At 36.0% G+C, this 27,868-nt stretch overlaps 1 protein-coding gene across 1 annotated transcript in view; it reads left to right on the plus strand.

The window, feature by feature from the left end:
• The window catches only part of LRRC34 (leucine rich repeat containing 34), a 59,029-nt gene that overhangs the window by 4,295 nt on the left and 26,866 nt on the right, over positions 1-27,868 (plus strand). Inside the window, 8 exon segments of the mRNA XM_072618526.1 lie at positions 83-147; positions 646-729; positions 1,784-1,912; positions 2,643-2,738; positions 4,198-4,352; positions 4,796-4,951; positions 5,933-6,059; positions 8,412-8,629. Coding sequence (XP_072474627.1) covers positions 83-147; positions 646-729; positions 1,784-1,912; positions 2,643-2,738; positions 4,198-4,352; positions 4,796-4,951; positions 5,933-6,059; positions 8,412-8,615 — 1,016 coding nt within the window. The 3' untranslated portion in view covers positions 8,616-8,629.

Genomic DNA, 27,868 nt, shown 5'->3' on the forward strand with positions numbered 1-27,868 from the left:
TTTTAACTTAATTATGTCTTACTGTCTTCAGAATTTCAGTATTATCAAGATGGTCAGTCATGTATTAATTTGTGTTTCTTAGGTTTCGATGTTAGATATAACCTCTTAACTGATTATGGAGCGGAGCATGTCGCAAAATTACTTGAGGTATTTCATTATTTTTACTCCTAAAATATTTGTTTTGTTTACAGTGCTACCACTTAGTCTTAACAGACTACACTGTCTTTCCAGAATTCCAGGAATTTTGTCCTTTTTGGCCAAATCTACAATCTCAGATTACATTTTGAGACTTTGGGGCCTATCTAGTCTCAGAGAACATACATAGTTTGCAGGAAGAATATCAGAATCACCTATTGCAAGCTCCTTCTATCTCACAGCCGCAACATGAACAACAAAACACAACATACAAGTGGCCAAATCATTATCCAAACTCCAACTGCAGTCTTCCTCTTTCAAACAGTAGTGGTGATTAGGTTGAAGTCAATGTGCTGGGCTTCAGCTGAGCATTGTATTAGCTGTGTTTCTTTTCAGTTGTCAAGACTTTTTTGGGAAAAACTCCTTAAAAATAAAATAGTTGAACCTCTCTTTAAAAAGATGCCTTTCTGGTCAAACTCCCAAAATGCTCCTTTTTCCTCTTCATTACAGGAAGTCCAAAGTATCACTTACCTAAATCTTATGTTTAATGACATTAAGACTGATGGGGGAGAAGTGATAGCCAAAGCTCTACATGTAAGTATCTACCTGTTGGTGCCCTTTGCCCCTGATTAGGGCAGAGAGCCCTGATCTCTTTTTAATGGGGTGCAAATTTGCATTTTGTACAAGCATTTCAGGGAATCATGAAGATTCTTTAGTTCTCCAGGCCTTGCAGATTCCTAGGACACTTTGGACTTTCTTTGCAGTGAATTGTTTACTTTAATACACCATAGTGTATGAGGGATGGAAGGGAGGGAGTTAGCTAAGACTGGACTGTTCATTTCACAGATTTAAGGAGCATCTTCTCTGAGATTTGTGGCCTGGGACACAGAGTTTAAGTCCATTGCCCAGGATCTTGTCAAAGTCAGTCTCTGTCAGCCACCTCCAAGGCCGGCTCTCTGTCCAGGACAGCATACCACTTTCAGTAACATACTTGTTAAAACTATAAAACATCTGGAGATAACCTTGAAAAATATTTATGGAAATAATAAAATACAAATTGTATGGAATTCTCCAAAGTCAAGAAATAAAATGTGAAAGTGATGGGGCTTTCCTGATTTCTGATCACAGAGATGCAGAGATAAACTTCAAGTTTTGTGATCTCCTTCTAGGTTTGGTGGGGATGACTTAGAGCCATGAGATCCAGCACTGGCAGGGGCCTTGGAGAGGGTCCAACCTTCATCTGACAGGGCATCTAGTGGCTAGGACTCCATTCAGGATCTGGAAATCCTGTATTCAGATCCTGCTATGTGATCCTGAGCAGTTACTGTCCTTCTTTTGGTCTCAATTCTCTCACCCATAAAAGGAAATTGCACTTGGTGATCTCCAGGGGCTCTTCCAATTCTAAATCAATGCTCCTGTGAACCTAAAGCTGAGAAGGGCTTAAGTGACTTACCCAAGACAACTTCACGAAGCTGCTCTCTGATAAGTAGAAACCATTAGCTAAACAAACTCTTTACCATTTAGATGAACTTACATATTTTTTATATTAAAGATTCCTGTTTTTCAAATAATTAAGCTAAACCCTTTAAGGGGAATTCTGTAACTTAAAAAACTAAAATATTTAAATTTTCACATTTTTCCTGCTTAGAGAAATCAAACTCTCAAACACCTAAGACTGACTGGGAACAAGATTGATAATAAAGGTGGAATGTTTTTTGCCACAATGCTTCAAATTAATTCATCTTTAGAGAAGTTAGATTTGGGAGACTGTGATCTGGTGAGTAAAACAGCGCTCGTTTGTTAAAGAATAAATTACAACCACAACCTATCATTAGGAAAGTTGGCACATGAATTAGTGGAAAATCTCTCAAAGAATAAAGGAATTTCTTTAGAGATAATTTTGCCAGCTTCACATCATTCAGGGGAGGACTCTTTCCATGGTTGCCAGTGTATCCAGTTTCACATTAGGAGTATCTGAGACATTGCACCCTCCCCATCTTTGGTAGCCCTTCCCTTACCACCTCCTCTCATCCAGGGCCATGTCTTCAGGTGGTGTCTCAGTAGTCTGGGTCACAATTGGCAATCAACCTGAGCCTGGCAAGTTCTCTCCAGTTCCGAGTGGTTCCAGGAGAACTGACAGAGCCACTGGAAGGTGGGGGGCAGCCAGTTGTAGCCAGTCACCTTTGAGATAGGATTCATTCTGTGATAAATATGAAAGCAAGCATCCAGGGATCCCCCAGTTTGAACCAGTACCTTTATCCTGCTCTACCTACATCTTCTGACTCAGCACATCTAAATCTGGGAAGATGTAAAGCAGTCAGCTCCCCAGGGCCTAAAAAAAGTCCTGCCCAGAAAGGGCTAACTAAGCCTGAACAAGTGGGCCACTGGCTGGCCTGAGTGTGTGTTCACCTTGACCTCAAGCATCAGTTTTTTTATTCTCTTTCATGCTTTATGTAATTAGAAAATCATGTCTTCTTTTAACTGAGTAAGAATTCACTTATTTTCAGGGGATGCAGAGTTTGATAGCATTAGCAACCGTACTAACTAAAAACCAGTCAATTAAAGGAATAAATTTAAACCGCCCTATACTGAAGAGTGAAGAGGTATGTACTTGTTAAGTAGTTCATTAAAATAATATTGCATTAATAAAATATTTAAAGTTTTTTTTAATTTCATAAACAGCTTGAAAAGCGTTGGGAGCTAGGTAAAAACTATCTTCTGTGAACTCTAGATGACAAAGAAAAACAGTTTTCTTTAATAAATATCCCACCTACATCAGTCCTGGCTATAATTTTTTTAATCTCATGTTTATATCACATTTTAAAGTTAGCAAAGTATTTCCCTCAAAACACCCCTATGAGGTACATAATGTGTTATCTCCATTTTGTAGATGAGAAACTGAGACACAGAGGAGTTCAGTAATTTGCTCCATGTCTTACAGTGCTAAGGTGAGAGCAGAAACTTGAGCCCAGGTCTCTAGACCCCACATCTGGTGCCCTTCTCCCCACTGCAGAGCTCTTCTCCTCAGAGACGACTTTAGACTTTAGAAGATAATTAGGTTTCTTCACTTATTTAAGAACTGTCCCTATTTCTCAAACATTTCAGCTAAGTGATAGAAATGTGATCAGTGAAGACACAGAAAACACCATCGTGGGACTTGGCTGCTGGAGAGCCCAACTCTTTCCCGATTTCTCATAGGCTACCTCCTATATAGACATCCATCTGGGAGAGTTGTCCTTGCTCCTTGTTACAGATCAGGAAAAAAAAGTTCTACGAACAGTAGAGTCCCCTTGCCCACTGGAGGCCCAAGTCACAGATCATGGTGATTTCAGGCCACATCCCTGCTGGAACCTCTCAGCTTCCTCACTGGCCTTCACCTCTTGAACTCCTGGCCTCAAGGTGCTGCTTGTGATACCACCATGCCATTACCCCTATTCACACTGTCAGAAAGTTGCCAGGATGTTCCTTGGTCTTAGTCCTCCTTGGGCCTTCCCACCTCCAACAGTAAAAACAACACATGTACACAATCATGCTTAACACCCTACCTGGCACAAGGTAAGAAATTAAGAAATGCTCATTGACCTCATTTGCTGTAAGGAGTAGAAAGTACTTTTTGGACAACTTTCTCTTACCTTCTTGGTAATGGAAGGATTGACCCTTGTTTCACAGATGAGGAAATGGAGGTTCGGTCACTTGCTTAGGTAATAGTGCCATTAAGCAGTGGGTCCAGCCTATGCTGAGGAACTGGAAATAGGTCATGAGTTTTACTCTGGGATTTCTAATGATCACTTCTGGCCCTTTAAAAACATCAGGCACAGGCGCTTCAGTAACATATGGCCAGTCAGACCATAAGAAATTGGCTAAGTCTCTGACCAGGGAGAAGTGTCTGTTTGGAAGATACCACACATAAAAGGTGCTTAATCAATATTTCCTGAATTAAAAAACTTCGTCTCTGTTTAGGAGATACTCTACAATTAATATTTATTATATTGACTAATTAATATTCCATTTGTAGCTTTTGCATCGAATGGAGAACATGAATAAAACAAAGTCTCTTTGTAGGAGGAGTCAACCATCCACATAAGCCACATGTTGCAAATTAACTCAACTCTTATTGAACTACACATGTCTAAGCATGATATTAAAAATTTTGGTATGCAGCAGTTGTGTGAAGCCCTTTATATAAACACTGCTCTACGTTACCTGGATGTCAGCTGGTAAGAACAGATTGAGCTATACAATCTGAAATAATTTGCCTGGAATAATTTAGTCGTTATTTTTATTTTTTTAACTGCCTAGAAAGTTCAATGGTCTTTTTGATTGTTTTACAAAGATTTCACTTTTCTTAATCTTGGTGAGGTATCAGAGATAAAATTTGAGCATATAAAGCATATGCTAATGACAATACATGGGTAATTTTTACTATTAAATAAGATTATGTAATGGTTTCTTACAAGTGCTCTAAATTGGGGTGGAATTGGGAAGCATTTTTTAAAGTCTAGTTTTCAGTCACTGTCTCAGATTGATGAAAGTTATTCATTCATCTAACAATGTCCACTGCTACCTATTAGGTGTCCTTTGAAAATGCATTTTCTACCTATTTAGTAAGAAGCCTTATGACCACACAGTTTCAAAAGTAATTCATTTTTTTCTCTCTTAGCAACAGAATAACTCGTGATGCAATGAAATATTTGGGAGAGCTATTAAAAAGGAATAATGTGTTGGAAGTAATAGATCTTTCTTCAAACCGAATTGAAGATGAGGGTTCCATGTATGTGACTGAAGCCCTGGCTTTTTACAACACAAGTCTGAAAGCGTTAGTACAGATTTAAAAATTGTTAAGATTTATTTAATTTCAGAAAAACCTGTTACTTATAAAGATAGTAACAGGACCCTAATGTTAATACCCATTTTAAGTTTGCATTTGAGTTTTGTTGGTAATACATTTTTATTATTGTTAAATGATGATGATGACTGTTCTTCTTATTTTAGGCTTTTCTCTTTGTCCAAAAGTTTATCGTACGGCTTTGAATACTAAGACACTCATCTGCACCTCAAAAATTATGAAAATCCATTCCAGTCTGTTCTTGGCCTTATAAAATTATTTTAAAATTAATCTTTATTTGATTCTAGTTATAAATCTTTTTCAAGAATTAAACCAGAATAATCTTGTCATTAAGGATACTTTCTTTCCAGAAATGTCTTTTGCATTATATAACAGCATGGTTAAACTAAATTGAAGGAGAATGTATTTGCTATGTTAGAAAGGATGGGCTCACTCTCCAGCTCCAACCCTTGGCTTGAAAGACACCTGGTCTTCCTAGAAGTCGGGAGGTTTGTTGTCTATTCATCCAATGGAATTCTTGTCTTGCAGTGCTCCACCTACTTAACATTACTCCTTCCTTCCATTTGTCCCTGCTACACTTCAACTGAGAGACTTGAAATAGGTTTAACTGTATACAACTCTTTAATCATAACAGTTAAATAAAAAGGTCAGGCATTTTTAAAAATCTTTTGTTTATTAAAGGAATAAGTTAACAGTCTAGACTCAAAGTATAGCTCAATTAAAAGGCATATTTTGAAGCAACCCATTGTGGGTAATTTTAAGTTCTTACATTTCTAGAAATAAAAGGCAGATAATTATAAGCCACATACCATGAAACACTGAAGACTAATGATAAGATTTCATTAGATTAAGCAAACTGTCTTGGTGACAGATTTCATAAGTCATGAATCTGTGATTCTTGATGGATCTTTGGATTCTTATGTACCTAATCTATTATAATGTTCTCTTTAGGTTCTCTATAGTGAGCAATAACATCACTGGAAAAGGACTTACTGCTTTTGCAGAATCGATGAAAACAAATACCACACTTACTAATATTTACATCTGGGGAAACAAATTTGATGCTGAAACATGTGTGGTAAGTATTTTTTTCACTATTTGCATTTTATGACCCTCCTATCAAATGAGCATGTTCCCTGCATCTTGTCAGAGTTGATTCTGATTCCCTTTGTGATATTTAAAAATTTTGATAAAAATCCTGAAGTTCTAAAACCTACTTCTGTTGGTGACTTATGTGATTGAAATGTCAGTTACACACACACACACACACACACACACACACACCAAAGATAAGAACAAAAAAAACCAAACCAGGAGCAAATGGATTTACAAGTGAATTCTATCACACATTCAAGAAACAATTTCAGTATTGCATAAATTGTTTGCCAAAAATGAGAAAAAGGCAGCATACTACCACAGTCTTTCTGATACAAATATGATCTTAATACCTAAACCAAGGGGAGACAAAGCAGAGAAAGAAAACCATAGACCAACGTCCCTCATTAATTGTGACACAAAAATATTTAATAAAATATTGAAAAAAATCAGTTATAGTACTAAGAATACATGGTTGGTTCAGTATTAAGAAAAGTATGTAAGAATATAGGTCATTCCCCAGGTGATAAATGATCGTAAGATATGCACAGGAAATTTTCAGATGAAGAAACTTAAGCTACAGTCATATGAAAAAATGCTCTAAATCACTACTGATTAGAGAAATGCAAATTAAAACAACTCTAAGGTACCACCTCATACCTATCAGATTGGCTAACATGACAAAAAAGGAAAATGATAAATGTTGGAGATGTGGGAAAATTGGAACATTGTTAAAATGCATTGTTGGTAGAGTTGTGAACAGAGAGCAATTTGGAACTATGCCCAAATGGCAACCAAACTAAGCAAGCCCTTTGATCCAGCAATACCACTACTAGGTCTGTATCCCAAAGAGATCACTACAAAAGGAAAAAGGACCTATTTGTACAAAAATATTTACAGCAGCTCTTTTTGTGGTGACCAAGAATTGGAAATTGTGCGGATGTCCATCAGTTGAGGAATGGCTGAACAAGTTGTAGTATATGAATGTAATGGAATACTATTGTACTATAAGAAAAGGTGAGCAGGCAGATTTTAGAAAAACCTGGAAAGACTTACATGAACTGATGCTGAGTGAAATGAGCAGAACCAGAAGAACATTGTATATAGTAACCACAACATTATTCAGTGATCAGCTCTGATAGACTTAGCTCTTCTCAGCAATGCAATGATCCAAGACAATTCCAAAAGACTCATGATGGAAAATGCTATCCACATCCAGAGAAAGACTATGGAGTCTGAATGCAGATGGAAGCAGACTGTTTTCACTGTTTGTGTGTGGTTTTTCCCCTTTTGTTCTGATTCTTCTTTCACAACAAGACTAATGTGGAAATATGTTTAACATGATTCTACATGTTTAACCTATATCAGATTGCTTGCTGAATTAGAAAAGAGTGAGGGAAGGGAGGAAGGGAGAAAATTCAGAACTCAAAATCTTACAAGATGTAAATGTTGAAAATCATCTTTACAGGCAGCTGAAAAAATAAAATGTTATTAAGTGCAAAAGAAATAAAATTAATAGACAGGAGAAGAGTATTTGACAAAACCATAGGATTGATATGATCATAGGAGATAAAAATGGACAATTCTGATTACATAAAACTGAAAAGTTTTTGCACAAATCAAAATGTAGTTCAAGTTAAAAGTAAAATGGTCTGATTTCCAAGATACTACAGGGTACTCACCAAAATACCGAAAGTAGTTGTGCTTTTGGAATGGTTAAACTGATTATCTTGCAAGGGGACTTAAGTGCAGATCCTGAGAATTATATTTCTTCCCAACATTTCAAGAGGAAGGAGAGAAGAAACTTTCCCACCTAATCCCAGGGGCGACACTATGACCAAAGTTGCAGGAGCATATGTAGTTTCCTTCCCTAAACCCTAACCCCCAAGGTATCTTCTAAGAGAAAGAGGCTAACGAGACAAATAGAATAGGAATAGGATGTATTGTTCTCTGTGGAGAGAGCACTCTCGAGTGGCTTGAGTCATGAAGGAATCCTCAATGCTGGCAGAGCCGAAGGACAGGATAACCAGAATGAACAAGGCAAAGAATTGTTAACCAGTCATGAAAATGAAGGGACTTCAAAGATCAAGAAGGAAAAATAACATATGAGATGTTGAGAAAGACCTTTTTCAGCATGAATTAAAGCGATTTGGAACACTTTGATTATATGATGCTAAACAAATGAAGGAATTATGCCTAGAAAACAGCCCACTCTGTAGAACTTAAAGGCTTAATTTTTAAATTTTGACATAAAATGTGGTAGACATTAAAATATTTAAACATGAATCACACTGTTAATTTCCTGCAAATACTATTTGTTTGTTTAAAACCCTAGGCATTTTCAAACTTAATAAAATCAGGTCGTCTAAAACCAGAGAATACAGATGTGGAGCCCTATGTAGTGGATGGTTGTGTGTATCTTGCTGAGCTCTCTCATGGCATTAAAAAACATTATTATTGGACACCCAGTTATGGAGAAATCGATGGCGCTGCAGCCAATGCAGGCCATGCTATTGCACCATCAGCCAAATATCTCTGAAAACAAGTTTCTAAGTAAGTCATTTCTATGTTTTTATTGTATTACTGTCATAGATTTGATATGCTATTTAGGGTAGTTTGTTTCCTTTAATTGATTAAAATATGTCATGCTTTAAAAGGCTATAAATACAACAAATGTTGTATAACTTTACACAAATATTAAATAAAACATGGCTGAAGTTTAAAAAATGATATAATTACAACAGCACTCTTACTTAGAATCAGGAAGTCATGGATTCCAGCTGCTGCTCTCGCACTAGCTGGGGACTGGGGGCAAAACCTCGAAACTGTTAGTGTCCAAAAGAACACACTGAGATGGGTGTGCATCCCCACTGATGAAGTAACACTCTAATCATCGTCTCCCCCATCCCTATATGTGTGTATGTGTGTATGTATATGTATCTATGTGTGTAGGCACATGCATACATACATGCAGACCACAAAATCTTGATCTCCCCCCTTTATAAACATACACACACATACAGACACTGCAAAAACAGATAGACTATATGCTGATCGTGCTGATCGCAAAGTAAGAGATTAAAGGAGGTACATATTTCTATTTGAAACATAATCAAGAGGCAAAGAAGCAAGAGAGAGGTTACAGAAATCAGTGGTTAAGATCAGAGTTTGGAAGCCTGGAGGTGAGAAAAAGGGTGCCTGCCACCCTTTTGACAATGTGCGTGGAGACCACCAAGTTCCCCAGTACATTCATGCACAGGTACGAGCCCCCCACGACTGCCTGGTCCGTGGTGTTGCATGACATCATTACTCAATCTTAACCAAAAATCCATTCGAATGTGGGGGCACCCAGCTGTAATTTCACTTTGGATGATTACCCAAGGCAGACATTGAATGGTCAGCAGTAATTTGAGCTGGGTTAGCTCCCTTATAGCACTGTCTCACTTAGCGTCATGTTATCAGCAAGCCAAGGGAACACATTGATGCCCATATGACTGTGTCAGTACACAACATGTAATACACGCAAACTTTACAAATAATGCTTTCAGTGAACCATGAGTTAATAAAGTATCAGGCTTCTTTCTTATTGGAACGTCAGGAAGGTTTAAATGCATTAGCAGTAACACTAACTGTGATTAAGAAAAGTCTTGCTTTCAATTTCTGATCATCATAATTAGCTAAAGACAGCAAATAAATGTGACAGACATTTTGCTAGGTTTTATTATACTGGATGTAATCTGCAGCCCAACAGGAAATCTTTTTTTAAAATTCAACCTTATTTTCAGTTCTGAATTCTCTCTGACCCTCCCTCACCCATTAAGAAAGCAAGAAAACCAAAATCCATTAAAAAATATGCATATTCATGCAAAATAAAATATGCTTCAATTTTCACTCTGAATCCATCCTCTTTTTCTGGAAGTAAATAACATATTTCTTCAGGAGACTTCTGAAATCTTGATTGGTCATTATGTTGATCTGAGTTCCTAAGTCTTTAAAAATTGTATTTACAATATTATTGTCATTGTACAAACTATTCTTCTGGCTCTGCCTACTTCACTTTGCACCAGTTCATAGATGGTGAGATTTCTCTTAAATCACACTCTTCATCACTTCTTCCAGCACCATAGCATTCCATCACCTTCATATGCCATAACTGGTTTAACTATTCCACAGCTGATGAACACTGCCATAGTGTCCAGTTATTTGCCACTACAAAATATCTACTATAAATATATTTATACATGAGCCCTCTTCCTCGTTCTTTTAGCTCCTTGGGTGTATAGATACAGTAGTGGCATCACTGGGTCAGAGTTATTGTTCAATCATTTTTCAGTCATGTCCAGCTCTTCCTGATCTCATTGGGGTTTTCTTGGAAAAGATACTGGAGTGGTTTGTCATTTCCTTCTCCTGTTCATTTTATAGAGGAGGAACTGAGGCAAACAGGGATAAGTGACTTGCCCAGGGTCACATAGCTAGTAAGTGTCTGAGGCTGGATTTGAAATTAAGAAAATGACTCTTTCTTACTCCAGGACCTACACTCAATCCACTGTGTCATCTAGCTACCCAGGGTCAAAGTGTATGCATAATAGCTTTCCAGAACGTCTAGACTAGTTCACAACTCCACCAGCACAGCAGCAGATACGTTATTATCTTTATTTGTCACGTTCCTTTTATGTCAACTTTGCCAACTTGATGAGTATGAGGTGGTAACACAGAGTGTTTTTAATTTTCATGACTATTGATAATCTGGATTTCTTCCTTTGAAAACTCCTATTCATATCCTTTTACCTTTTGTCAACTGGTCTTATAAATTTGATTCAGTTCCCTACATCTTAGAAATGAAACCTTTACCAGAGAAACTTGCTACAAAGATTCCCCACCCATTTCCTGCTTCTAATTTTAGCTGCATTTTGTTTGTGCAAAACCTTTTTAATTTTATGTAATCAAAATTGTCCATTTTACCTCCTGTAAATTGTATCTCCTCCAGTCATGAACTCTTCACTTATCCCTGGATCTGGCAGGGATACTTCCATACTTCTCTAATTTGTTTGATGTTACTCGTTATGTCTGAATCGTGTACCCATTTAGTGATTGTCTTATCATACAGTGTAAGATGTTGGTCTACACCTAGTTTTGGCCAGACTGCTTTCAATTTCTTCTAAGTTTTTGTTGAATAAGCTCTTGCCCCAGTTGCTGGGTTCTTTGTTTTTATCAAATATTAGGCTGTTGTGCTTGTCTGTTTCTGTATATTATATACCAAATATATTCCACTAATCAACCTCTTTATTTCTAAACCAGTATCAAATTGTTTCAGTTATTATGGCTTTGTGGTATAATTTTGTTATCTGGGGTCACTAAATGCACCCCTCCCTCCCCCTGTTCTTTCCACTTTTTTCATTAATTTTCTTCAAATTCTTGATCTCTTGTTCCATTGGAAGAATTTTATTTTTTTTTTCTAAAAAGTAATCCTTTAGTAGTTTAATTCATATGGAACTGAATAAGTAAATTAATTCTTGTAGTATTGTCATTATATTGGCTCAGTCTACTCCTGAGCAATTAATGTTTGTCCAGTTATTTAGATGTCTTTATTTGTGTAAAGTGTTTTATAATTGTGTTCATATTGTTCTGATGTGTGTCTTGGTGGGTAGATTACAAGAATTTTATAATGTCTGTTGGAATTCTATTGAAATTTCTTTTTCTATTGCTTCTTGTTGGATTTTGTCAGTAATATATACAGAAATGGTGATGACTTGTATGTTTATGTTCTATTTCACAACTTTGCTGAAGTTAACTTCAATTAGTTTTCTATTGATTGATTCCCTAGGATTCTCTTAAGTTGGTTTGGTTGGTTCATTGGTTGGTTGGTTGTTTGGTGTCCTTGTCTTCAAAGAGGACCAAAATGACATCACCATGATAAAGTGAAATTTCAGTGTGTCTGACTGTGGCTGATCAGACCAATACAAGCTCAGAATGTTCTATCACAGGTTGGGCACAGATAGTCCACGTGAATATTAAACCATCTGCAAAGAAAAGATAATTGTGTTTTATCTTTGCCTATGCATATTCCTTCAATTTCTTATTCTTATTGCTACAGCTAGTATTTTTAGCACTTTATTGAACAGTAATGGTGATTATGGGCAACCTTGCTTTACCTCCAATCTTGTTGGAAAGACTAGATTATCTCCATCAGAGATAATACTGACTCTTGGGCTTAGATAAACATTAATCATTTTAAGCAAGGTTCTGTTTGTTCCTGTGATTTCTAAGGCAAAACAGCAATGGGATTTATATCTTGTCAAAAGATTTTTTTTACTCTATCAATATGATTTTTCTTGTTTTTATGATTAATATGGACAGTTACATTTATAGTTTTCCTTATATTCAACCAACTCTGTATTCCTGACATAAATCCAGCCTGGTCATAGTATATGATCTTCGTGAGATCTCACTGTAGTCTCCTTGCCAGTATTATATTTAAAATGTTTGCATCAATATTTATTAGATATTGGTATACAGAGGATTCTGGGAAGATGGCAGAATAATACAATCAGGAAGTACCAGACTGTTGAAATTTCTCCCTCAAACAAAAGAAAATATTGCCTCAAAATGAACTTTGAGTGGCAGAAATAGTTAAAATTCTGGGTAAAGTAGTTATTTTCCTAAAACAACTTGAGAGTACCTCACTGAAAGATCAGACTTCCTGGTGCTGAATCTTGGCCTGAGTGAAGCACATACACCTCCAGGCAGACTTCCCAGAATCAACAATCAAGAAGCCCTAGGGAGCTGAGTGAGTAAAGGAGAAAGAGCCCAACTATAGATGGCTAAGAAAAACAATCTGGGTCATACTAATAAGAAATATTGAAGTTAAAAAAAGCCACTACTGCTTCAAATTATCACAAGCCCAAAAAGAATTCTTTGAAGAGCTTAGAAAGGAATTTTAAAATGAAATAAGAAATTGAGGGGAAAAAGGAGAAAAAATAAGAGCAATCTAAGAAAATTATGAAAAGAAAGTCAAACAATTGGAAAAAGAGATCCAAAAGGAAGAAAATAACTCCTTAAAAATTAGAACTGGGCAAGGTTAAACTAATGATCTTATACAATACCAAGAAATAATAAAACAAAATCAAAAGAATGAAAAAATAAAAGAGAATATGAAACATCTCATTAGAAAAACAACTGATCCAGAGAACAGATCAAGGAGAAACAATATAAGAATTGCTGGACTACCTGAAAGTTATGATTTAAAAAATAAGAGTCTAGATACAATACTACAAGAAATCATTAAGGAAAAATGTCCTGAAATCTAGAATGAGAGGGCAAAATACAAATAGAAAAAAATGCATCAGTCATCACCTGAAACATATCCTAGGATGAAAACTCATAAAAACATCATAGCCAACTTTCAAAGTTCCCAGGTAAAGGAAAAAAATACTACAAGGATAAAATAATTTTAATGCAGTCAGGCTAACATAAGATCTAGCAGCCTCTACATTAAAAAATCAAAGAGGAAGGGCTTGGAAAATCCTATTTCCAAGAGCAAAGGAGCTAGGTTTGCAGTGAAGAATAACTTACCCAGCAAAACTCAGTTATACTCCTTATTTTTTTTAAATGGACATTTAATGAATGAACTGAAAGACTTTCAGGTATTTGTGACAAAAAGAACAGAATGCAATGGAAAATATGACATATAAGATCCAAGAAAACATAAGGTAAACATTAAAGACCAATTATAAGGGACTCAATAGGGTCAAACTGTTTACTTCTTATATGGAAAGATGTTATCTGTACTCTTAAGAATATTATTACTTGGGTAGTTTAAAAGAGCATACACAGATAGAAGATTGGGGTTGAGTTGAGTATGATGGGATGATTCTAAAAAAATAAAATTTGGCAGACAGAGGTAAAATGGAGCAATTATTTCATAGAAACCAGGCATGAATGAAAGAACTGTTACAGTGGAAATGGGTGGGGGGGAGGGTTGGTAGTTTTGGAACCTTATTTTCCTCAGCATTAGGTTAAAGAGAGAATAACATACATCTAGAAGAGTATAAAAATCTTCTAAATTTATAAAGAAATAGGAAGGCAGAACAGGATAAGGGAGGGATTCTTAAGAGTGTGGATTAGGAAGGTAGTAGTTAGAAGTAAATTAGACATATGAGAGTGGATAGGGTAAAAAAAGAGGGTGAGAAGGATAATAGAGAAGAAAATAGGATGAAAGGAAATACACAACTAGTAATTATAGTTTGGATGGGATTGGAATGAACTCATCCATAAAACAGAACTGGATAGCAGAATGGATTACAAATCAGAATGTGACAATATGTTGTTTTGAAGAAGCACATTTAAATATGAGAGATATGCACAGAGTTAAAATAAAGGACTGGAGTAGAATTTATTATGCTTTAGGTGAGGTTAAAAAGCAGGGTAGTATTCATGATCTTAGACAAAGGTAAAGCTAAAATAAGAAATAAACAGGGAAACAACATTATGATAACAGGTACCAAACAAAATGAATCAATATCAATACTAAACCTACATATGCCAAATGCTATTGTATCTAAATTTTTAAAGGAAAAGTTAAATAAATTACAAGTGGAAGTAGATAGTAATACTATAATAATAGGGTACTTTCACCTTTCCCCCTCAGAATAGATAAGTCTAACAACAACAACAACAACAAAGAAACAAGTTAAGGATATGCAAAGAAGGCATAGAATCTTAGATAAGCTAGATACAATAGATACCTGGAAAGAACTGAATGGGAATAAAAAGAAATACACCTTTTTCTCAGCAGTACATGGTACATTTACAAAAATCAACCATATATTAGGGCATAAAAACTTTATGGTTAAATGCAGAAAAGCAGAAATGTTAAGTGCATCCTTTTCAGATCACAATGCAATAAAAATAATATTCAACAAGGGACCATGGAAACATAGTTTGAAACTAATTGGAGACTAAACAACCTAATCTTAAAGAATATGTGGGCTAACTTAGTACTGGCTAAGGAAATAGAGGGGTAGATCAGTGGAATAGGTTAGGTATACATGACACAGTAGTCAATGATTATAGCAGTCTACTGTTTGATAAACCTAAGGACCCCAGCTTCTGAGATAAGAACTTATTATTTGACAAAAACTTCTGGGGAAACTGGAAAATAGTGTGGCAGAAACTGGGCATAGACAACGCATGACACTGTATATCTGAATAAAGTCCAAATGAGTACACAATCTAGGTAAAGGCTGATATTATAACAAATTAGGGGGCAGGGAACAGTTTACTTGCCATATTTGTCGAGAATGGAGCAATTTATGACCAAACGAGAAAGAGAACATTATGAAATGCAAAATGGATAATTTTGATTACATTAAATTTAGAAGTTTTTGCACAAACAAAGCCAATGCAACCAAGATTAGGAGGAAAGCAGAAAACTGAGAATTTTTGCAAGTAGAGTCTGTGATCAAGGCCTCATTTCTAAAATATATAGAGAACTGAGTCAAATTTACAAGATTACAAGTTATTCCCCAATTGATAAATGGTCAAAGGATATGAACAGTCAGTTTTCAGAGGAAGAAATTAAAGCTATCTATAGTCATATGAAAAAAATGCTCTAAATCACTATTGATTAGAGAGATGCAAATCAAAACAACTCTGAGGTACTACATCAGACCTATCAGATTGGCTAACATGACAAAACAGGAAAATGATAATATGGGAGAGATGGAACACTAATTCATTGCAGGAGGAGCTATGAGCTGATCCAAACATTCTGGAGAGCAATTTGGAACTATGGCCAAAGGGCTATAAATATGTGCATACCTTTCGACCCAGCCATACTGCTTCTAGTGCTGTATCTCAACAAGATCATAAAAATGGGAAAAGAACCCACATGTACAAAAATGGTTATAGCAGTTCTTTTTGTGGTGGCCAAGAACTGGAAATTGAGGGGATGCCCATCAACTGGGGAATGGCTGAACAAGTTGTGGTATATGAATGTAATGGAATACCATGATAAGAAATGACAAACAGGAGGATTTCAGAAAAACCTGGAAAGACTTATACAAACTAATGCTGAGTGAAGTGAGTAGAACCAGGAGAACATTATATACAATAACAGTCACAGTGTGCGAGGACTGTTTTTGATAAACTTAGCACTTCACAGCAATGCAAGGACCTAAAACATTTCCAAAGGACTCATGATGCAAAATGCCATCCATATCCAGAGAAAGAACTATGGAGTCAGAACGCAGAATGAAGCAAACTATTTTCTCTTTTGTTATGTTTGGTTTTATTTTGTTCTTCTCAAGGTTTCTCCCATTCATTTTAATTCTTCTATGCAACATGACTAATGTGAAAATATGTTTAATAAGAATGTATGTGTAGAGTCCATATAAAATTGCATACCATCTAGGGGAGGGAGGAAGGAGAGAGGGAGAGAAATTTTAAAATTTATGGAAGTGATTTTTCAAAATTGAAAACAAATAAATCAACAAATTGAGGAGAGGGAAGAGAGAAAACCAAATCACTAATATTAAAAATGAAAAAAGTGAATATACCATTAATGAAGAAGAAATAAAAGCAATTATAAGGAGTTATTTTGCCCAATTACATTCCAATAAGGTTAACAATTTAAGTGAAATGGAAGAATACTTAGAAAACTACAAACTGCCTAGATGAACAGAAAAGAAAATAGAATATCTAAATAAGCCTATTTTAGAAAAAGAAATTGAACAGGTCACAAATAAGCTTCCTAAGAAAAAAGCATCATGACCAAATGGATTTACAAGTGAATTCTACCAAACATTTAAAGATCAATTGATTCCAATATTAAGTTATTCGGAATAATAGGCAAAGAAGGAGTCTTACCAAACTACTTTTATGAAAGAAATATGGTACTGATAACCTAAATCAGAAAGAATAGAAACAGAAAAATAAAATTGTAGATCAATTTCATGAATGAATATGGAAGCAAAAATCCTTAATAAAATACTGGCTAGGAAACTACAACAATATCTTACAAGGATTATACATTGTGACCAAGTGGGATTTATACCAGGAATGCAAAGATGGTTTAAAATAAGGAAAACTATTAACATAATTGATTATATCAATAACGAACAAAAATCATGATTATATTAATAGAAGCAAAAAAGCTTCTGATAGAAGACAATACTTGTTCCTATGAAAAATACTTGAAAGTGTAGGTATAAAGGGATTTTTCTTTAAAATGATAAGAAGCATCTACCTAAAACCACCAACAAACATTATTTGCAATGGGAATAAGCTAGAAGCCTTCCCAGTAAGATCAGGAATGAAACAAGAAATTGAGGGAATGCCCATTGTCACCAATATTATTTTTCAATATTGTATTAGAAATGCTAGCAATAACAATAAGAAAAAGAAATTGAAAGAATCAGAATGGGCAATGAGGTAATAAAACTATTTCTTTTTGCAGACAATATGATGATATACATGGGAAATCTTAAAGATTCAACTAAAAATGGAAACAGTAATTTTAACAAAGTAGTTGGATATAAAATAAACCCACATAAATCATCAGAATTTTTATATAAGCAAAACCCTGAAAGAAGAAATAGTAAGAGATACCCCATTTAAATTAACTGTAGACAGTATAAAATACCTGGAAGTATACTTACCAAAACAAACCCAAGAACTACATAAAAATAATTATAAAACACTTTTTATGAAAACAAAGTCAGATTTAAATAATTGCAGAAATATTAATTGTCCATGGGTAATCAGACCCAATATAATAAAAATGACAATTTTATCTATATCTATTCAATGCCATCCTTATGATTAAATTACCAAAAAACTATTTTACTCAGCTAGAAAAAAATACTAAAATTCATTTGGAAGAATAAAAAGTCAAGAATATCAAAGGAATTGATTTTAAAAAGTAATGGAAGGTTTAGCAGTACCAGATCTTAAAATATATTATGTGGCACTATGTATCAAAACTATCTAGCTAAGAAAGAAAAAGGTAGATCAGTGGAACAGAGTAGACACAGAATACACAGAAGCAAATTATTATAGTAACTTTGTGTTTCACAAATTACAGATTTAAGCTTTGGGGATAGGAATTCATTATTTGATAAAAATTTTTGAGAAAACTGTAAAGCAGCTTGGCAGAAATTGGGCATAGATCAAATATCTTACACCACTTATCAAGATAAGGTCAAGATGGAACACAGAACATATTACCTGTCAGACTTATGGAAAGGAAAACAATTTATGAATAAATGAGACACAGCATTGTGAGCTATAAAATGGATAATTTCTCTTACATTAAATGTAAAAAGGTTTGTACAAATAAAACCAATGTAGCCAAGATTAGAAGGAAAACAGAAAACTGAGAAAAATTTTATAATTTCCCAGTTAAAGGTTTCATATCTCAAATATATAAAGAATTTTGTCAAATTTATAAGAATATGAGTTATTCTCCAGTTGATAAATGGTCAAAGGATATGAACAAGCAGTTTTTCAAGGAAGGAATCAAAATTATATACAATCATTTAAAAAATGCTCTAAATCACTATTGAAAATTTAGAGAAATGTACATTAAAACAACTTTGAGATATCATCTTGACACCTATCAGATTGGCTAAAATGATAGAAAGGGAAAACAACAAATGTTGAATGAGATACAGAAAAACTGGGACAATAATTCACTGTTGGTGGAACTGTGAACTGATCCAACCATTTTGGAGAGCAATCTGGAGTTATGTCCAAAGAGTTACAAAACTGTGTATACTCGTTGACCCAGCAATACCACTATTAGGTCTGTTTCCCAAAGTGGGAAAAAGGAAAAGAACAACTATATGTTCTAAAATTATTTCTAGCAACTCTCTTTGACATGACAAAGAACTAGAAGTTGAGGGAATGCCCATCAATTGGGGAACGGCTACACAAGTTGTGGTATATGATTGTGATGGAATATTGTATCCAGATCAACTACAAAGGAACTATGAAGGAAGATGCTATCCATCTCCAGAGAAAGAGCTGCTAAACACAAGTATATATAGCATGGTTTTATACACACACACACACACATACACACACACACACACATTTGTGTGTAATATTAGTCTTCCCTGGATTGGGGTGAGGAGAGAAGAAAAAAAAATAAGTGCACAATAGAGAACAAAAGAAAACTTAGAAGGAAGCACAGAAAAGCAGTGTAGCTTTGAAATGATGTTGTATTTATTAGTTTTTTTTAAATTCATGGTTTTATATAGAATCTTCTTCTTATGTGCTGTGTATGTGGTAATGACCTTTTTTTACTTTTTTGTATTTAAGTTCAAAATTAATAAAAAAAATTTTTTAATATAAAAAGATATTGGTATAGTTTTCTCTTTTGACTCCCTAGTTTAGGACTTACTGTCAAAGAAGAAATTTGGTAAGACCTCTTATTTTCCTATTTTTTGAAAAATTTATGTAGTATTGGAATTATTTAAATGTTTGGTAGAATTCACTTTTAATTCCATGTGGTCCAGGAGTGGTTTTTCCCCACCTGTGAGAATTCATTTATGGATTGTTCCAATTTCTTTTTCTAATAAAGGGTTATTTAAGGACTCTTCCTGCTCTGTTAATCTGGGCAATTCATATTTTTATAAATATTCATTTCCTTTTATTGGCATATGGTTAGCAAGAGTCCTAAAAGTTTTTCATTTAGGAATTCACCTTTTTCATTTTTGATGCTAGTAATTTGTTTTTCTCCTTTCTTTTCTTAAATAAGTTAGCTAATAGCTCATCTACTTTATTGGTTTTCTAACCCCACCCCCCTCAAAAGCTCAAAGTTTTACTGATGTCTTCTATTGTTGTTGTTTAATTAGGCTTTTCATTTGTTGGTTTTCTAGCTTTCCTAGTTACATATCCAATTCATTTGTCTGCTCTTCTCTTATGCTGAAGAAAACATTTAGGCATGTAAATTTTTCTGAGTATGGCTATTACATCTCCCAAATTTCAGTATGTTTTTTCATTGTTGTCATTATGTTTAATGAAATTACTGATCAATTCTGATTTATCCTTTGACCCATCCATTCGTTATGACTGAATTATTTAGTTTCCAGTTGGTTTTTAATCTTACTTCAATGGCCCTTTACTGAATGTAACTTTTATTGAATGACTGGCAAGTTATGCATTTAATATTCCTGATTTTCAGCATTTGTTTGTGAAACTTTTAAGCCCTACTAATATAGTTAATTTTTGTGAAGATGCCATGAACAGTTGCAAAATAGGTGTAGTCTTCTCTCATTCAGTATTCTCCACAGCTGACTTTTCTAAAGTGCCGTTTAGGTCTTGTTTTTGTTTGTTGTTAGATTTATCTAGATCTCAGAGGAAGTAAACTCAAGTTTTTTACCTTATTTATCCCCATAATTCATTTGACTTCTCCTTTAAGACTTTACATGCTGTGCTATTGGATATATGTGCCTAGTATTAATATTATTTCATTATCTGATTCCTTTAAGCAAAACGTAGTTTGTTTCTCTTTAAATCCGGTCTATTTTTGTAGTCTTTGTCTGAGATCATGATTGCTACTCCTCACTTTTTAAATTTCAGCTGAAGTATAATAGATTCTGCCCTAGCCCCTTATTTTAACTGTGTATTTTTCTGTTTCAAGTAGTTTTCTTGTGAATAATATATTGTTGGATTCTAATCAGTTGTGGTATGTTTTGTGGGTGAGTTCATCCCATTCACATTATTATGATTACTGTTTATTTTCCTCCCTCCTATTCTTATCCTTTTTCCTGTCTCCCTATTTGAGTTTATTTTGCTTCTGACTCATCAGAAGTTTACCCTCAGTTTACCCTCCTTATTCTCTTTCCCCTTTCCTTAACTCTTTCCCCCCCGTTTCTCTGTTGGGTGAAGTCTGTTTCTCCACCCAGCTCTGTATGTGTACATTCTTCTCTCCTATGATAACAGTGAAGGTCAAGAGTTGCTTGCTCCCCCTCTACTCCTTGATGCACAGAGTTCTGCACCCCATTTGAAACAAATCTCCCCATTCTTCCTCTTCCTTCCACCCTTGCCCAATATTCCTCTTCCCCACCCTTTCCATTCTTTTTGAGATAATCAAAACATAACAGAAGCCCTTTATTCAATTAGACCCCTCTGATCCCTGCTAATGATAGAGTTCTCAAGGTATATGTGTTATCATCTTTCCACTAAAGAGTGCAAACAGTTTATTATGATCATACAAACAATGTAAATATTGCTTAACTTTTTATGTCTCTTGACTCTTGTGTTTGCATATAAAGTTTCTATGAAGCTCTGGTATTTTCATTAGGAATGCTTGGAAGTCCTCTGTTTTCATTAAAAATCCATTTTTTCCTCCTGTAGGATTATACTGTTTTTCTAAGTAAGTTATTTTTGGTTGTAAGATGAGATAACTTCTTTTCCACTTCTTTAATGGTGGTGGCTGCTAAATCTGTGCATTCCTTACAATGGTTTCATAGAACTTGAATTCTTTGTTTCTAGCTCCTTGCAGCATCTTTTTTTTCTTTTTGTTAGCCTGGGAGTCTTAGATTTTGACTATAATATTCCTGGTAATTTTCTTTTGGGGGTTACTTCCAAAAGGCGACCATGGATTCTTTCAATTTATTCTTTGCCATCTGATTCTAAGAGAACTGGCAGTTTTCTTTGGTGACTTCCTAAAACATGTCTAGATCATGCATTTGAGGTAGTCCAGGGATTCTTAAATTATCTCTCTTCAGTCCTCCAGGTCAGATTTTGTTTTTTTAAGATTCCTCACGTTTTCTTCTATTTTTTCAGTCTTTTGACTTTGTTTCTATTATTATTATTGCTATCTCATGTTGTCAACAGCTTCTCTTTATAGTCCATTCTAATTTTCAGGGAATTATTTTTTCTGAGAAGGTTTTGCACCTCTTATTCCAAGCTGTCTGCATTTATTTCTTCCATCTCTCTTAGCTATTTTTTCATTTTTTCTTCTACTGTTCTCCTTTGGTTCTTGAGATTCTTTTTAGCTCTTTTTAACTCTTGCTTTAACTCTTCCAGGAATTCATAAACTTGTCTCCAGGATGCCCTTTTCTTGGAGGTTTTGTTTGTAGATATTTCTGTCATTCTTCTCATCTTAAGAGTTTGCTTCTTGAGCTTCCTTGTCACCATCATAGCTCTTTATGGCAGTTTATTTTGTACTTATTCAACCATCCTACTTCTTGACTTTGAATGTTCTGTCAGTGCTGGGCTATCCACACTACTAGGGGGAGGGTGTGTCCCGCTTGACCTTTCTTCCTCTAAGCTCCTTTGCTTTTTTCACAGTGCAGGATTCAGCCTGCTGTCACAGTGCTCCCAAAGTGCTATGACTTGGGGTGAAGTCTGCTCACTGCCAAGTGCTACAAGTTCCTGACTCAGCTTTGGCTCTGTTGGTATGTCCCTGGTTGGGCATTTCAGTTGATTGCTGCTGGAGACAGTCACTAGGAGCCTGCTAAGAAACTCTGCAGGGGAAATACAGGCTCCCCTCTAGTTTGGGACTCTTGCCCTGGTTATTCCACTACAGATTTCCACCTGAACAATTACCACTTGTTTCTGATCTTATTCCTTACCCACAACTAGGGCACACAGAACTGCCAGATGACACCCATTCCTGTCTGCTGGGCTGGTTCCTGACTTTTATTCCAGGGAGCTTCCTGTCCTGGTACCCTGTCACAGGCTTCTCCTTTTATTTCCATAAGCTTTCTTGGGTTAGTAAAATGACTCACTGTGACTTTTTCTTGGATTTCCCAATCAGAAATCAGTCTGTCGAACTTTCTAGATTTTTGTGGAGAGTTCGTGAGGCAGCCAGGCTGAATGTCTTCATATTAATTTGCCATCTTGCATTTACTTAAACTATGGAAACTACTAAATGAAAATACAGAAAGTTTAAAGAATAGAGCTTAACTTAGTGGAATTCTGCAGAGGTTACTTGTCCATCTCCAGCAACAAATGAAAATTAAAAGTCAAAATAAGCACAGAAAGAAAATGGAATTTTTCAGATCATTATGGATAGTCTAAATACTGCAGCATTTTATCACTTCGTTTGAAATGCTGTGAACTTCCAGTTATAATGATATTCAAGTGAACTGAAAAAAATACATTTTCGTATCCAAATGTTACAAACAATCTTTGCTCTCACTTTCTATCCCATCATTCCCGCCCTGCACTGGGTAACTCAACCTTTCCACTCCCTTTGAAGGGTTGTCCTCCCCCTTTAGGATGTCACCTCTGAGGGGAGGACTTTCTTCTTGCTTATATTTATATTCTCAGCACTTAACATGGTGCCAGACATGTCAAAAGTGCTTAATAAATGTTTTGCCAATCTATCTTATATCTCAGGTAATTACAATTAAATTCACTAGTTCTAATGCTACCATTCCCCATTTTCCTCCAAAACACACACAGGCACATACACTCCAAAATCATAACCCAGGTAAACTACTTGAAGCACAGTGTCCTCCTTTGATGCTTCCCTCCTTGGGCAACAAGGTGATGCCAGTTTCCAAAAACAGTGCCAGTAGAATGTAAGGTCTCTTGAAAATTGGAAAGGATTTGGGCGTCATGATGGAGGAACATGAATTGCAGAGGATTTACCTCAGCAACTATTAGATGATTAAATCTTTGGTGACTCATAAAATAGGTAAGAACAGAATTCCTGTGTAGCAACTCACATTTCTTCAGACTACAGTTGAGTGGTAGATAAGGGGCAAAGGGTGCTTCAAGTCCTGTGGTTTTTAGATTGCCTACAGACATCAAACTGTCTGTACAAAATATGCAAGATTCCAAGAGCAAGCTTAGCACTGGACTATAGGAGGGCCTGAATTTATAGTTACCAACACAATGATGTGCTTTGCATGAGAGGGACTGATATTCATGCTTTAAGGCAAAGGAAGGAATGAAGAAATTTTACCAAAATGGAAGGAAGGCTCAGAGGAGAAAAGAAGAATTACAGTAGGGATGGAGTTGGTTTCCTTGTATGCCCATGACAAGGACCAGTGTTTTATGGCACAGTTCGAGATCTTTATTTGTAGGGCTCATGATAACAAGCACAGGTAATAAGACCACTAGATAAACAATGGCACCTCTCGTGTGTGGCTCCAAGAAGCTGCAGCATGCACAGTGGCCACATCCCAGCAAACCATTTCAGCAGACAGGCTAAACCAGGTTGAGGGTAATAGAGGGATCTCAAACCCGTTAGTGAGCTGGGGAAGTGTCTACCCCAAGCATGTGAAGATTTCCCCTGGTGGAATGGGTGGATGAGAACTATTTGTTCTAACAGCCATGAAGGCAGCTGAAGCAGGTATTGTGGAGCACTTAGTTTGGTTAGACACTGAAGACACCAAGGTCATCCACTGCATCTTGAGCCATCACCAATCAACTCGACTCTATCCTGCCACTAGACTGTGACAACTCTGGAAGAGAGAATGAAGCTGACAACTTCATGCAACTCTGTCTCACTTAAATCCAGTTTATGCACGAATCAAAAGATATCACCCATACCATTTTACCATTTCTACCTACGTCAAAGGCCTGTGGTGACCATCAAGTGACGAAGCAGCAGATGTGGGTACACTGAGAGTTGTAGACACAACACTGAACACAGGCAACCCAGGCCATAGGGTTGTCATCTCACTGGAAGCAGCAGTGGGATTCGGCAGCAACTTGGGTGTCTGAGCAGCCTTTTAAGGATCACACCACTCACTTCCTGGTGTGAGGAAGGGGCTAGAAAAGGTGCCATAAAAACTGTCTACTTACCCAACCCTGGCCTGATTACCAAGGCAGTTAGGAATCCCACTCTGTGGTTGAAATAAACAAACAAAAAAATGTACAAAACTTCTGCAAAAATGATTCCACTCACCATTGGTACATGTAACGTGCACACACTTATGGATAACACGCAATCCAGTAGACCTGAAAAACAAACAGCTCTTGTGAGAGAACTCGGCAGGTATCACATCCAAATAGCAGCCCTGAGAGAAGAAACAAGGCTGGCAAAGAGAGGCCAGCTGACTGAAGTCAGAGCTGGATCCACGTTTTTCTGGAGAGGCTGCAGTAAAGGTGCCATGAAGCTGGAGTAGGTTTTGCTGTCATAACTAATCACTAAGCTCTACGTCTACCTAAAGGAGTGAGCAGTAGGTTAATGACAATGTGAATGGCACAGGACCATCACCTATGGTGCCCTGTTCCCACTATGACAAACCCTGATGAGGTCAAAGAAAAATTTCACGAAGACCTGGAGACCTTTATCATCAATGTGTCAAAAGAGGGCAAGCTTCTACTTCTGGGCAACCTTTATGCTAGATTGAACACCTAGTGCAGTGCCTAACACAGAAGTGGTGCTTCCTTAGTATTTACTGAGATCCCTAATTTTTTTTTAGTACTCCTAGGGGGTCTGTTTAGAGACATGCACAAGGCTTTCAAAATACTTTACACAGTGATCTCATCTGATCCTTAACCTTGTGAGCTCAGTATTCCTGATCCCATTGGCTACTGGCTCAGACTAGTGACATGCCTCTTCTAACTCCACATCTAGCTCTGGTCTCACAGCCCTTCCTAGCCTTCAAGGTTGGGTCTCTACTTATCATGGCCTTCCATTTATATTTCAGATCTTCTTGCAGTCTCCTGTTCAGACAATTCTTATTTTCTACTAGCCCTTTCTCTCCATGTGAAACACAGGGCTTCATTAAGAAATGCCAAACTTCAAGGCTCCTTTACCCCTTCTGTCTTCAGCCTCACTGAAGCTTCTCATTTCCTCAGAAGACCAGAATTTGTGAAAGTGTGGATACTTTCCTTGTGGAAATCTCATATCCTCAACACTTTCCTTTTTGTAAAAATAAAATTAAAAACTTAGCTGGAGGCAATGAAAAAATTGTTTTATATATTTACAGAATAAGACATCATGACTGTACAGCTCACTTTGCTTTTCTTTTTATGGCTGTGTAGAACTCTCTATTGGGTCTTATATAACGACTCCATCAGGTACACTGTCTAAAGATTAACCTGAAAATTACTGCTGCTAGGGCACAGCTACACGTACGTAAGAGCCATAGATGTCCCAAAGAGGCACATGAAAAAGCACCTTCTTTGCATAGGTGGGGGACCATGGGTATGGAACATCATACATAACATCACAAACTTTTCCAATAGGTTAGTCAGCTTCCTGGAAGGGTTGGGAGGAGACGTAGTGGGAAATGTAGATAATATTAAAACAAAGGCAACTGAGAAGCAGCTGTGGTATAGCAGAGAATGACCCTGAAGCTGAGGTGGTATACTGTGTGACCCAGGGCAAATCACACAATTGGCTCAGTGCTTGAGGCAATTCCCTAAATTACAAAGGTGTGTATCTCCATTGGCAGAAGGAATTTCCTATGCCAATGAAATCATAGGTCTAATCCCTACCAAAATAAAATACATAAAGAAATATTTATTAAAAAAAACTAATGCAGGTTAAAAATAGACAACAAAAATATTTTGGTCACGTTCATAAAAATAAAGCTTATGGTATTTTATTTCTGATTTCAAATATGGTTTCAGATTTTTCTATCACTTGGTGTTTCCCCAGGAATCAGTTTTATACTTTTAAAAACTGTTGCTAATTAAATTTGTGCTTAATTTACCTAAAGTTTGGTCGTTAATGATTTTCAATTGTATTTGCTGATGATCCATCCTTAGTATTCTACAGGGGCTGGCCAGCAGGCTTGGATTCCCCTTGTCCTACTAGCAGTACCTTAACAGAAGCATTCCCCATGTCTACATCTTCTAGGAAGAAGTCTAAATGTGATGAAAAGAAATGAATCCTGAATATCTATTACATCCCATCACTTTGTAGGCTTTTAGAAGCTCTGACAATTTCTTGATAACTTTCTGCTTTGAATCCACTGCTTGACAAAATTTTTTCACTGAACCAAATTTAATGTTCATTGGTGGTAAAAAAGCTTTTCCAGGCCTAATCTGTGGTTGGTTTACAACATTTTTCTCTCTATAATCAGTCCTTTTCTTCAAGGCCTGTGTGCTTTTTAACGTGTTTCTTTTCCCATCTCTTATTTGATTCAGAAATAAAGCAGCAATATATCCAGTTGTAATCCTAAGAAACAGAAATCGTTTTCAGTTTCATAGATATGCCAAGGAAACTTTATCTTTAATGCTTCTCAAGAGAAAATTCATATTTTCAACATATTTTGGTGTCCTGTTGCAGAAGATTTCATTCTTAGTCTAGAAACTAAAAGTTCGGTTTGACTGTTGCATCATGGACAATGTAGTCATTTTGATTTACTTGAGTTTTTAAAGGAGAATAGTTATTTTACATGGAGGAATCACCCCAACCTTAATGGTTTCCTACTTTGAAACATCAAGATTATTATCAATCAATAGATTTATCTTCTGCATCCAAATTCCAAGTATCTGGTGTGTCAATATAGGTAGTTCTCTACTGTATAAAAGAGGTCTTAAAGCTAGTAGATCTGGATAATGTACAGTCTATTTTAACATGGGAGAAAATCTTTGATACGTATATATGCTAAACAAAAATCACAGCTGGGTGAACAGTATGTCTGTTGTCTTCAAATTGTAGGAATCATGAGCAGCACCAAGGCCGTTCCTACCCGAATAAGGGAGAGGCCCAAGATTTACCTGTATCCCCAGCACCTGCTTCATAACTAAAATCAAGTTCCTGTGCTTTCTTAATTAGACAGGCAGAGTATCATCTCTGGATTTACAACTTAGCCCAACACATAAATAAGAAAGACTGGTCAGATGACTGATACACTAACAAAAGCTATT

Source organism: Notamacropus eugenii, chromosome 6 (assembly GCF_028372415.1).
Source record: "Notamacropus eugenii isolate mMacEug1 chromosome 6, mMacEug1.pri_v2, whole genome shotgun sequence".
Taxonomy (NCBI): Eukaryota; Metazoa; Chordata; class Mammalia; order Diprotodontia; family Macropodidae; genus Notamacropus; species Notamacropus eugenii.